The sequence below is a fragment of the Pistacia vera genome, unplaced genomic scaffold, assembly GCF_008641045.1.
Source record: "Pistacia vera cultivar Batoury unplaced genomic scaffold, PisVer_v2 Contig691, whole genome shotgun sequence".
Taxonomy (NCBI): domain Eukaryota; kingdom Viridiplantae; phylum Streptophyta; class Magnoliopsida; order Sapindales; family Anacardiaceae; genus Pistacia; species Pistacia vera.
The window spans coordinates 536987-551229 of record NW_022196547.1 but is presented as its reverse complement, the minus strand read 5'-3'; the positions used below and the strand labels follow the sequence as shown (position 1 = coordinate 551229).

The following is a 14243-nucleotide window of genomic DNA, read 5'->3' as shown; positions in this document are numbered from 1 at the left end:
AATCTTTAGAGATAAATGTCAGGAAGTGAAAAGCTAAACACCTGCCAGGAATCCAAGGACCCAACCATGCGTCTCTTTTGTCCAACAGCAACCTCAAGCAAGAGCTTTCTTCACATACAGAAGCATCCCTTTTATATTTACCCAGCATGACATGACATTTATTAGATCTTATTCATTAAAACCCAAATCTTCGAATAATGAAGAAAACTTTATATAGCATTTCACCCTCAAATAAAATTGATAAAAAAGAGATTAAAATAGCCAACATTACTTGTATGGCATTGTGCATAATTGAAGAAGCTGGGGATGGTCACTTTTATATGCCACAGGATCAGGGAGTGACTGATAGGCTATCAACGTTCTTATGATTAATATGTCCATTGCAGGCTTGATATTTGGTAGTTCTTTAACTGCTGTAATTGATATGTAGGATAAAGCCCTGTTTTCCATATAGAAAGATCATATCCAAAAAAGTACTAAACAAAAACATAGCACCAAAAATAAAAATTTGCAAAATAACTGCCATACCTACTCAGATATACCATAACTGGTTGAAGTAGGATCCCGCTGTTCATAGCACCAGGAGAAACAAAGCATCTCACAAATGCTGTAAGTGCATCAATTGCAGTAGACAACAGACTAAAAAAGAAAAAACAGAAAATCAGATATCTTTTACTTCACAAAGACAATCAGGTCAGGCAACATAAAACAATCAGCCTATAACATAAAACAGATTTTTTACACACTGAAAATGCAGGGCAAAAAAGTAGCAATACATTAAAATGAATAAAAATATACTATCTTATAACAAGTTAAAAAGACAATTACCAAAAGCAAATAACTAGAGCTAAAATAACTTTTTCTTCCATACTTAGCCAATGAACCCAAAACACCCCATATATTCATTTATAATTGTACACTACTAAACCAAAGTACTATTATTAACATTAAGAGTAAACGACTTTCCCACCCAAGGTTTGCCTTAATGACACTTTTGCACTAAAAAAGTTTCAAATTACCACTTTCCCACCCAAAGTTTATATTCCGATAATATCTAAAATACACTTTACTTTCTCAGCCAGCATTCGGTAAGTTACTGGAAGCCAAGGTAAGAGGGATTTTGTAGAGTGAAGGCCAATGGATTAAATGGTGCTAACCGATTGAATATTCGCCCCAAAAATCAGCAAAAAATCAGTTAAAAAGAAGATACCCTAGTTTTGCGATGAGAGAGATTTTGTAGAGAAGAGACCAGAGGTTCAAATGATGATGAGAAGGAGAATTATTGCCGCAGGAATCGGCTTTGGATATTACCAAATATAAACTTTGGGTGAAAAGTGGGATTTTAAAAATTTTTTAGTGGAAAAGTGTCAGTAAGACAAACCTTGATGGGGAAAAAGTGTTTACTCTCACATTAAAAAGAAAGATATAGCATAGCCCAATGGCTATAGATATTAATTTCTTAAAAAAAAAAAAAAAAAAAAAAATCTAGGCAGTGAAATTATTATAATATACTCTTAATTATTTCTACAACAAAAAAAAAAAAAAAAAAAAAAGAATCAACAGAAACAATTAATTGGAACAATCTCATTGAATGCCATCAAGACAACATAACTTACGTTGTGAGGGCTTCCCATAACCCAGTAAAAGCTCTTTTTTGGGGGGTTATTATTGGTCAGTTTTACTAATTTCAGGCGAAGTGGTCAAAGGACCAGCAAGTCAAACACTAAGGACAAGTTAAGATTTGAGGGGAAAAAATGTAAAATTACTCTCGGAAACCCTAATTGGAAACAAATACATACTAAGAAAAGATTTTCGGGCTGCTGGTGGTAAAAGGGCTCCAAGAACAAGCAAAGAATATGTATCCACATAAATTAGAATAATTAAATTAGTGCCACAGCTCAATACAGACATTTTTTCAAATTTGTAATTTTCAAATTCATAAAGATTTCTGTGCAAAATTTAGGTTATTCCAAGGAAACTGAAATAAGTATCCCATATACAGCCAGATACTGCAACAAAATTGCACCAATGTTGTCCATGTAATAATTTTTTCCTTTCCCCTTCTCTCCAGAACTTTTCTTATGCTTAAACTCACAATTAAAATGCCTCAATTATTAATCATTATAGTTTTATGGGAAAGAAAATTTATAAACAGTCTACATAACATGAACTTGAGACAAGGTTCAAGGTCCTCCAAAGTAAACTACAGGTTAAGTAACAAATCTAGCATGTTTTACCAGAGAAGCTAGAACCTGCAGATCTACTGAGATTTTTCAGAATCCCACCTGAGAAGAAAATAATTTGAAAAAAGCACTCATAAAATGGCTTACCATATCATAGATGCTAACTCTCCATTTCGCTTTAGTAGATTTTCCAGGTTTCCATTAAAAAGGGTAGCCCATAAGGAAAGAATATCAAAAACCTGGTCTTCCAGCTCCTGCATGCATCAAAAATATTGCCATATTATACACATTATTATTACATTAAATCAAGAGTGTAGAGATGACTGGATACCTCCTTTGGCATAGAAGCTAATAAAGATGATAAAAGTAACCATCCAGCTTCTTTTTCAACAGTAGCAGCCACAGCATTTCGACTAGATTCTGTTAGCATTTTCTTTGAAAGTTCAAGCACCAATCTAGGTAATCTGAGCACAATAACATGATTATATTCACAGCTTAGCACAAAAAACTATACATAACATAAGTATTATAAATAATTAGATCTATCGAACTAGGAAGAGAGAAGAATTTATAGTATAACAAGAAACAAAGAAGCAACAAAATCTAACACTATCCAAAAACACCATCATCTTTTATTTTTGAAATCTAGAACCAAATGTTTACTTCATTAGAACTAAAAATTGAAAAATGATTTGGAAGGATAAATCCCTCGCAAGACCCAAGTTTTTTTGTGAGATTTGGCTCAAAGAAAAATCAATAAAAGTGAAGTGATCCTAAGAAAGTAACTCAAGATAAGAGTTTCTCCTGGAACTCTGAAGTACTAGATGCCCAATGAGTAGCATGTAAAGAAAATAGAGTAGATGATGCGTGAGAAGAGAGAAACAGGCAAAGGTAACTCCTGGCAAATATGAAACCAGCAGCCAGAGTATACAGATGGCATCACAAGAAGTACTAAATACAAAAAACGATCATTACCTGCCTGGATAACCAAGAGGTAACTTTGGAGATACGAAAACTAAAGCTGCTAAAACTGTAGCCTGTCCATGCAATGAGTCCAGCTCAACTTTCAAATTGCCTCCCTATCATTAGCGCATAAGAATCCATCAATAAATTAATCTACCAATTAAAGCATTCATGGAAAATAGTGCTTAATCTGCAAGCAGCAGAAATCAATAAAAAAATAAATAACTTTTCACATGGTCATCATTTATCCAAAATAATTCATGCCTGTGCATGCATTCTGTTTATTTCCAAAGTAGAATTTCTTACAGGAGGAGAATGCTCTACAAAGTTCAAGGACAAAGCAAAAGATTGACACAAGTTAGTATCAGCAAACTCGGGATCTTTAAAACAACATTGCTGCAGCCATGAAGCAATTAAAATATCTAAGATGTGATTTGAACCAAATTTTACCCCACCAAAATGCCTAAACAGCATCTTCTTAGCAAACCACTAAGAAAACAATTTTTTTAGGTCATCACACAAGATTGCTTGTAACCCTTTTTATCCATTTCGGCTCGTTGTCCCTCACTGTGACATTCCTAGTGCCAAATGAAGTTATAGCAAATATGTTCAGTAGCCAAAGCATAAAGCACATCAGTGTAACAGATGCAATAAATAATTAAGTGCATCGCTTTAAGAAGGAAATTTCAGTAACCACAAAATCAATGCAGAGCACTTAAGAGACAGTTTTGATGGAAAAGAATTGGACAAAAAAGGATTACTTGTATAGGCACTATCAATAATATTAAACAGTATTACAAACTTTAAGAAGAAGCAAAAAAGCTACAAAGAAACCAACCTAGACGGTAACATACAGAACACTAAAATGATTCCAAAAGGACAACAATGTAAATAATATTAATTGAATAACAAATCATTGAGAAAATTAACTTTACCTTTTCAAATGAAACAGTTTCTCTTAAAGCATTCAGTGTGGTCACCCCATAAGAAACCAAACCACCAACACAGGTGGGATCAACTTCAGCCAATGCACGGAATGTCAAAGCAGCTTCAATCCGAACCTAAGAATAAGTTCCTAATTAACGTTCCAGTTTTACGGAAAACTATATAAATGAAACGCACAAGGCTAGAGCATAACCTTACTAGACTATAATAAGGCAAGGGAAGCTATGAAATCATATATGCCATTTCAAGCATTACAAGATATAACCTTGTTGTCATACATAATGTTTTGTCACCATAAAAGTCATGAGTAAACCAATATTCAAAACCAGGGCAAAGTCAATCCAGTTCTTCACCAGCAACCATGTTCAGAATACAACTTTCCAACTTTTCTTAATACTTTTGAGAAGGCAAGTAAGGACAAAAAGCCAAACGATTTACACAGAAAAGGAATTCATGAAACAACCAATCAGAAAGTGAAGGGACTAAAAACTATATAGGCTTTGGTATACTGAAAAATGGATGACCAGTACCTATAGGCTTTGGTCCAATTATACAGCCTTATAAAAAGCAAATATGGCATCACAAAATCAAATTAAATGAAAAAACAACAGCATCCTCATCATAAAAAACATAAAATTCTAGTACCATGGTTTCCTCCAACAAAAGTCTTGTTCTCTATGCTTCCTAAAAGAAACACCACCCTGACACTACATAGCTCTTTCTGGCAACATACCATAACTCACACAGTGGAATGATGGGACCCATGTTTTGCTGCATCAATTTTATTGAATATTGCAACTCAGAATAAAATGGCCCTCTTTTCTTGTCTTAACAGAAGTCATGGAATTTTCTCTTTTTGAAAAAAAAAATAAATAAATAATGAAACAATCATGATAAAGTAAACAAGTCCGGATTCAATAAGACAGTTTTTATGTCCCTGTGGACTCCTAGTTCACTTCTGTATCTACTCTTCTACACTAATAATTTTTTCTTGTTTACTATCAAATTGTACATTAGTTTCAACAGTAAAAAAGTGTTGTCTCTCAGTACAACTAAAGAGGAAAATGAAAGAGAAAGAAAACAAACAAAATCAAGATCTTACAAGTTGTGATGAATGAGACACGGCTGCAACGACTGTGCTATCAAACACTTCCTTGAATTCCGATGGAACCTGCAATTGGACAAATCACGAACCACCTAATTGATTATACAGTCCACACCTAATATTATAATACAATGTTTATATTTCTTTTGGCATCCATATGGGTGCCTATCACAGAAAATTCCAAGATTATTCTATATTGATCATTTGGGTAAAACTGTGAGGCTGTCTATATTGCTTCCAGAAAAAATACCATGCTTATACCAGTTCATATCATAAAACAAGATAATTATAATACTGTTTCATATCAGAAAACATTATGATACAAATGAGTACTATAATTAATTCATTCAAAGAAAATTTTTTATAAAAAAGCAAGCCTTTCCTACTTTTTAACAAGCTTGATGCACTCCAAGTCTAGACAAATGGAGCACACCTTTACCATCTTTCAATTGCATGAAAACAACAAATAATGTTTCCAAATGTCACACAAAATCAGACTCACCTCTCCCAGCGATTTCAGAGTATATGACAAAGTACGTAAACCAGCAATTTTCATTGACGAACTGACATCAAGAGACTGAAGCTGCAAGTTTTCAGAAAAGATTAGCTTCATTATAGATTCGAAGAAGAAGTTGACAGACTGCAGAAGATCACTGCCAGCACAGTAACAATTTCATGAAAAATTAAGACAAATGTGGATTGACATCTGTTATTTTGTTTTGAGTTTCTTTTGGAAATTTGAAACTCACTTCTCATACTAACAAACTTTTGCATGTTTTGTGATAAAAAATTGAAAAGAAAAAAATAAATAAAAGGATGCCCATTTTTAAACGCTTTAACAAACCTGCTTTCCCAGAAAAACCAAAAAGCTTCTTTGAGTAGGTTCCGTCATCTGATCAGTTACACCAACCCGTAGGATATAAAGAACACATGCCTTCAGAAAACCAAGAGATACACTGGTCAGTGTGTTGATCTTTTAGAAAATCACAAGCATGCCCAGAAGATAAGTCAGATTCTTATTATTCTCATTCAGACCAATTCAATTCAACCCATTGTCAATATTATTGAAAAATATAAATCAACCCAAATTATTGTTCAAAATACAGTTCACACTACCAGAACAGCCTATCTATAGTTCTTTAAACTTAAACCACAAACTCTTGACTGTAGAATAAACCCAATTATCAATTTTAAGGATTGCTCTCCGTCAACTTTAAATCAGAGCAAAATTTCTTTACTTGGATTGCATGAACAAATGAGCATAATATCTATGCAACCATGAGTTCTACCTGCAATTAAGGTGCTAACTAGAATGAGATGAAAGAACTTTCTAGCTGTAACGGAGAAAAAAAATTAGAAGGGCTAGGAAATAATTTTCTTTTTTTTTATTAGGATCTTAGAAACAAATCAAGGGATCGAGAACCCAACAAGGCCAGTAATAAGGATTATGAAGCTGAAGGACAAGGTAGCTCAATGATGGGAGACATCAAACAAAGAACAAAATGCACAATGTGCATTACAACATGCATATGGATAGATTAAATCTTATTTTGATAAAATCATGAAGCGAATTCATCCCCAAGGAATAGTCTACTTTGTTAAATCTCTTGCAATCAAGAAGCCTAAGAATTAAATCTCTCTCATTTGAATCTTGTGGATCAATTTAATTGGTGTTTGTGCAAGGAAAAGAATTTGGTGTGGTGTGGTGTGTGATAATGTCAAAAATAAATAAATAAATAAATAATTAGACAAGAAGCCAATGAAGTGAATCAAATGGGTATCGATAGAAAATATCAGTCATTCCTTCAGACAACTAAATTTTGCAGGTTCTAAACCTGAAAATAAGTTTGCGTTGTAAAGTTCAAACCAGGAATGATAGTATGCTCATGATGATAAGGAATTGGGTAAAGCTTCTGACAAATGGCCAGCCAACCACTCATGGAGAGTGAGATGAAGTTAGGAATGAAGAGAACAATTCATTCCTTCCTAGCCAAGGAAAAAAAGAACAATTCATTCCTTCCTAGCAAAGAAAAAAAAGAACAATTCATTCCTACCTGTAATCAGTTTAAGCACAAAAATGCTGAAACACTAGAGTTCAGGATTTTAGTTATTCCATATCTCACATTGATAGATATTTTTCTATCTACAAAAAACAAAAATTCTTTTTTTTTTTTTTTTGGTAACAGAATAATTTGTTCCGTAGTAAGGCATCAAAATCACCAAGTAATCGGTTGAAAGAGATACTAATGAGAAAAAAGTTTGCGCTGATACTGCTATCTCATCATAAAAAAGGAATGTTCTCAACTAGTTTAAGCAAAAGCAAATAAAGGAAAAAGCTAAAAACGTGTTGAAGCATATACCAATGCATGGGCATCAACAGAAACATCGAAACGAAGCATGTCCATAACCTGTAAAGCATAGCCTTGAAGTTCACTATCTGGTCGCAAATACTTGAGACGAATAGCCTGCAAGAAATGTTAGTAAAATCCATTACAACCAAATAGCAAGGTAAACTGAATTAGCAGGAAAATATATTTCAAAAATAAAATTAATTACAACAAAATTTGACTACATAGACAAGATATCAGATTCTACAAATTTTAAGTGCAAAGGTTAAGACAAATAGTAACAGTTTTCCAGGAATATCAACCTCAATATAATAAGTATTCCATTACTCGAAGTCATTATCAGAGGAAGACGTTACAAAATGGAGCGAAAACTTAAACATCTAAATCTAACAAGTAATCGCATGTAACCACAGCAGTTGGGCAATTATCAATTTCGTCTCAAGCAATTCAAAATGCACAAAGCAATCTATATTAATCCCAATAAACTGAAAAATAGCCACAAATTTTCAGGTAAATGCCACTACTTGCTGCAAAGCTAATATATGATACATTCAAATATCAATGCTTCTGAAAAATAATTGCAAATACAGGAATAGTGGGATGGGGAACAAAAAGAGGGAGACGCGGATTGGTAAAGAGAGAGAATGATTGTGAACATATACCTGTAAAAAGTATACCCAAGATAAAGTCAGGCCAATGCGCAAGTTCTTTGACCGAGCACCATTGGCTGCAAATTGAACTGCTTGTGAGAAATAATAATAGCTTTCTAGATTAAATACAAGAGATTACATTATAACTATTACATATAAGACACATTAAAAGGTAAACTAAAATAAAATAATATATGAATTTTGAGCACAAGTCCCGGAAAAAAAAAAAAAAAAAAACAAGAAATACATTTATAATCTTCATGTGCAAAGCTGCCATCATATGGAAGCTTCATGAAAATATTGGTGGCCTTCTACTATTTTTTTTTTTTTTTTTTTTTTTCGCGGGGGGTGTGTGTGTGTGTGTGTGTTTGTTTCCAAAAGTGAATTTGAAAACAAATCAAAATGTTTGAATTTTGTTAGGACTAATGAAACTTAAAAATAGAGAAAACAACTTTACTATGTTTTCTCCATTTTCTCTTTTAAGCCTTAATTTTAGTCCATATTTTCCTATTTCCAAAGAACAAAAACACACCAGAGCTGGTGAACAGCGTCTTCACAATTTCCCATGCTGGAATATGGAAAACAAGAAAATGAGAACGCGGCCATAATAGATTATTCATGTGTAAAACTTGGAATCATATAGAAACTTACATGAAAATATGATAGATATGAAAATTTATTATGCCATCACAGAGGCTGCTCAAAGCACAGCATTAACAAAAGGTTCATTGTGAAACATAACCAACAATTCAGGATGCCATTTAGAACAAGATTTGCTCTAAATTGGATAACACTTTCAGTACATCTGTGTGTCCGTGTTCTTGTGTGTCCGTGCCAATGATAATATATATCTATGCATTTAAAGGTCTGTCTATATATGTGTGCGTATGATGGAAAACTTTTGAAGAGATTTCACACTCAAGTTGGATTGAACACGTCTTTTCACTATCACCAAATAAATTTGACCATTCTACTTAAGAAACAACTCCAGTTTGCAATTGAAATAATAATTTCCTCAAAAGAAGGTAGTATAACCTAACTTCCCTCATTTTTTAATTAACTGAAGTCACCAGCCAACAGAAACATCTATCACGTGATAATATCTCTTATATTGAGCACAAAAGAGAATTTTTTTTATAGGAGAAGTAAAGAAAGATTATTTCCAAGGAAGTTATTTTGTTGATAATCACACACACACACAGAGATTTGTTTTTTTTTTTTTTTTTTTTTTAATTTATATTAAGCAACACACCACAAGAAGCACTTTGGGAGCAGAACCGTAATCCTTCATGGGAGGGTTTTGCATATAAACAAGTTCGACACCACCCTAAATCCAAAAGCCTAAGCCAATGGTTTGCTGGTTAACTGTTGCATATAAAACCTTCACTACTCACAAATTTACCAAAACACTTTGTACACCACAAAACACAGAATGATAATCTACTTTCTATTAAAGTAAAATTGAAAGCATCTTCCTATCTAACACTCAGGAGTCGCTTCCCTATAAAATTCATTCCAAGCACACCTGCCACTCGAAGTGCAATCTATATTATACTAGTAAATCAAAGTACAATCTAAAGTATGATTTTCAGTTCAAACATATAAAAAAAATATAAGTTCTTGGTAATGCAAACAAGAGTACACCTTTTGTGAACGGCAAAATTAAATGCCTTTGCAAACAACCCTCCAGTTTCTTTGCTGGAGGAAAAGGACCTTTTCCCCTTGGTTGAACCTAGTAAGAATGAAAACCATGACATGTAAGAAAGACAATTTGAATATCTTAAAAAAAAAAAAACAAAAAAAAACAAAAAAAAACTAACATGTATTCACCTGTGCCTCAGGATTCATTCCAAGAGCAAGCAATGATCCCAAAGCTTCTGCAAATGCATCCCTCACAGACAATAAAGGATCCTCAAGAGCCTACTAAAAGCAGCAGCAATAATGATATACATATAACCAGCTCCTCAGAAATTGACGATAATAAAAAAATAAAGAGGGGGAAAAGGAGAACAAATAACAGCCACCTTGACACAATGAGAGGCTGAACTGTCAAGTCCTCCAACACCAAGACCTGGTCCTCCAATGTTGGCAAAAGCCTTCAGACAGCGTGCAGCAGCTATTCTAACAACAAACGATTTGTCCCCAACAGCAAACCGCATGATGAGTCGGAATGCCTCAGTATATGCTGAAGCAGCAGCACTACCACCAGAGCCTTCCAAAGCATTTTGAAGCAAAAGTAGAGCCTCTTGTCTCACAAACTCCTGCAATTTGAGATTTGCAAAATTCAAGTTAATAACAAATTTGAAAGTGAACCTATCCCACATCAGTCTCTGTCAGTTCTTCAGCCAACAAATTCTCATCTCTGGACGGTAATCAAAGTTCAATTTTCCAACTCTCCTAGTAAAAAAGTAGATATCATTAAGACTTTTTCTTTTCTTTTCTTTTATTATAAGAAACAATAAAAATATTTAAAATTTAAATATAAATGGACTTACAAAGAGGTGGACTCAAAAACAAGACAAAACAAACAAAAATTCAGTAACTCCACATCTAACACTCCCTCAAACAGGATTTAAAAATTCAGAAAATCAATATAAAACAGTAGCTTAATCCTTTTGAACTCTTCAAATTGCTTTATAACTGAAGCCCACATAGAGTATGAACTGTCTCCTATGGTAAATCCACTTCATCATCCTCAGCTTCTTAAAAATTCCTTTATTTCTTTTAGTCTGAATGACCCCCGTCGCAACCAGTTTATAACACCTCCAAACGACAAGAGCTTTCTCACCTCCACAAATTCTTAACGGAATCCAATAAACAATGACACAAAAATTCAGTATAACCCAATCTATATCAGCCTCTCCAAAAATCTTGAACCATTGTTTCTACACATAAGACACCAATTTGGAGAGAAAAAAACCCTCAGCACCAAGATTGAATAACATCAAATATATTAATCTTTCCATGGCTTACCAACCAATACAAAACCTGAAGTCTTTCATTAAAGGCTGAGAAAATAAATCTTCCTCTATCAGTTCTCCCTTCCATGTTTTCATTCCTTGTTTTCATTAATGTAAATAAAATTTTTAAAGTTGCTTATTAAATGAAACTACCTCATTAAACTTCATTAGTTTGGTTGCAATAATAGTTGTTTCAAGCAAACCCGAAGTAATTCTTCTCCCAAAATGTCGATATAATTCTCCCAAGCATTGTGTGGCACCTACCAAAAAAAAGGAATTCAGATTATCAGATGTACAATCAACAGCAAAGCAAGCAGAAGGGTTAGGCGAACTTGCAAGGAAATAAGAAATATGCTTTTTCTAACAAAACCAGATAGCATGTATTTACCAAAAGCATGTGATATTAACACAGATGGTGCACAATTATACAATAATGCAAGCAATATTAGAAGAATTTTATATATAAAAAAGGAAAAGGCATCAAGAAAATCCAGAAAAAAGGTGGTGAAATACTGGTATGAAGTTATTATTAAAAAAAACAAGCAGTAGAAAAAAATAGATAAAAACCTTAACGTCTAAAATCCAATAAACCAACAAAAGGCTGTTTGCTGATAAAGGCTAGATAGGTGAGAGTAACAAACAATATAAATCAAATATAAACAAAAAGAGCTAGAAGATTTTAGAATTTCGAGATGCCACTTGGGTGATCATTTTCCTTATCTTTATAGGTTTTGTGTCAATAGAAATGTTTACATGCACTCTTTTATAGTTTTCTTAGCAAGTTCTCTAATATGGAATTAGAACTTCAATTTGAAAAGGAATTTGAAGGAGAGAGACACGTGAAAATCCATTGAGCTTTTGGAGTTGACAGGAAACGTAAATATTGATGAGACTAAAAAGGATTGAAGATTAAAAAACTTGGAGGCTTTGGGCAATTACTCTTGTAAATCCTTTTATGAGTGGTTGTTAAATGATTCCCCATTGATGACTTTAAACCTTGCAAGATAATATGGAAGACTAAAATCCCTTCTAAAGTCCAAGCCTTGTGGGGCTAAAGGCAAAATCAATATGAGATATGTGATTAAAAGATAGTATCTCTTGATATATCTCTCTCCATCTTGGTGTGTCCTTGGTCAGAAAAGTTTGCAGATTATGAATCATCTCTTCTTTTATTGTCCTATGGCTTCAAAATTAGGGTATAGAATTTATAAATAATTCAAAATATCATGGCTATTCCAAGTTCTTTAGATTCTTTACTTATAGAGAACTTTTTGCTTTTCAAGAAGGAAAAATGCTAAATCTCTCTAGAAATGTGTTGTATCAGCTCTTCTTTGGATTATATGGCCAGAAAGAAATAATTGTACTTTTGGTGAAACAAGCAGCAACAATAAGGGACCGTCGGACAGAGTTAGACTTTTTGCTTCTATTTGCGTATCACTTTCAAAGTAATTTCAAGACTCTTCTTTTTTCTCTTTATACATTAGTGAGAGGTCTTTTGGTCTGACTTTGTATGGATTGATTCCTTTGGCTCAAGGAAGGAAGATTATCTTTAACAGAATTTTGTCATTATCTGGTATAGAATTGCTTCTCTTCTCTAATTCGTTGATCTCTTTGTGAAATCTAGTGCACTGATGTCCTATCTTTTTGAAACACAAAAGATAAAAAGAAGACTCAAAAACATACATTATAGCTCCATAATAGAATGCTTCAATCATTCAAAAGGCCAATCACTCTCTTGTCCCAGATACTCCATAAAGAGGGGAACTGGATAATTCTCCAAAAAATGCAATTACTTATAAGCTAAACTTCTACAAATTGCCAACAATCCTACCATTGTTTCACGCATAACACAACAAACTCCCAAAAAATAAATAATAATAATAATAAAATTCATGGATCAAATCTACCATAAGACATAACAATTAAGCAAAAGATAATCACTACTTCACCTTTGTCTTATACACGTGCAAAACAGTATGCGCAAGTATCAATTTTCATGCATTAGATTGAAGAACAACTTTCATCTCTTCTGCTATAAGAGGATATACAGTATGCGCAAGTGTCAAGCTACAATATGTGAAGTTTTTGACTAACCAGCAACTTTCTGAGGCTCGCTCTTCTTTCCATCAGAAAGAAACCCTTGAAGACTGCTCACTCTTGAATATATCGAAATATTGTCTCCCTTTAATATTATTCTTCCCATCGCTATCGAAGCCAAATGTCTCACAGGTCGGCGAGCACCAAGAATAAGCATGGAGTACAATGCTTCCTCGCACTTTCTTTGCCATAACAAAATTGATTCCTAAATCAATCAAATCCAAAAGCAGACAATCCAATAAAATTAAAAAAAAAAAGGTGGAAATGTACATAAAATAGATTACTACATTTAGCTAAGACTGAACTTAATTTGTTACTTCCTACACAGGAAATGCTCAAAGCAACGCAGATCAAATGCATTCATTTAAAGAAAACGCAGAAGAAGTATAATGTGAAAGGAATAACAAGCATTGAATCAATTCGCATGGTTAAAATCACATTTGGAGTAAAAATGAGTACAGAAAGAAAACGCAGCGTTTAGATCGAGTGACCTTAGGCTCTTCGTCAATGGCGGAGATGAGATCGGAGAGAAGATCGAAGCAGAGGAGAGGGTCAGGCGATTGTTGCGATGCGGAGGTGACTATAGACTCTAGCTGCGCCACCAATACGCCGAATCGCGAGAGAGGAACGTTTTCTCTCACGTAGTTCCTCGCCATCTGCGAAGGAACGAACTCCTTCAGTTTCACAGTGTTTGAAGAAGGATCAAGTGAAGAAGTTTTTAAGTGGAAGAGATGCTAGCTCACAACGGTTTGGCCAAAAACCTTTCCGAAAGAAAATAAATAAAAAAATTTGCCAACGCTACAGTGAGGTTTTTTTAATTTTTATTTTAAGAAAAAAAAGGTCTAAATTTTGAGGGTTTAACATTTAATTAGTGGTCGAATGTGGTTCAATAGGAAAAAAAAATAATTAAAAAAACATTTTTAACATTTTCGTGAAATCTCTGTTAGTAAAGGTGAGCACCCTAAATATAATATGTAATTCCTTAAAATTGG

General features: G+C 33.6%; 1 protein-coding gene across 1 annotated transcript in view; it reads right to left on the bottom strand.

Moving 5' to 3' along the window:
• LOC116113798 (protein SWEETIE) overlaps positions 1-14005 on the bottom strand; it is a 29806-nt gene extending 15801 nt beyond the window's left edge. Inside the window, 18 exon segments of the mRNA XM_031399959.1 lie at positions 42-128; positions 272-439; positions 529-639; positions 2331-2437; positions 2515-2647; positions 3159-3262; positions 4082-4207; positions 5194-5262; positions 5699-5779; positions 6041-6130; positions 7557-7661; positions 8207-8271; positions 9839-9926; positions 10025-10114; positions 10219-10455; positions 11308-11414; positions 13249-13456; positions 13743-14005. Coding sequence (XP_031255819.1) covers positions 42-128; positions 272-439; positions 529-639; positions 2331-2437; positions 2515-2647; positions 3159-3262; positions 4082-4207; positions 5194-5262; positions 5699-5779; positions 6041-6130; positions 7557-7661; positions 8207-8271; positions 9839-9926; positions 10025-10114; positions 10219-10455; positions 11308-11414; positions 13249-13456; positions 13743-13907 — 2141 coding nt within the window. The 5' untranslated portion in view covers positions 13908-14005.
• Between the last annotated feature and the right edge of the window lie 238 nt (positions 14006-14243).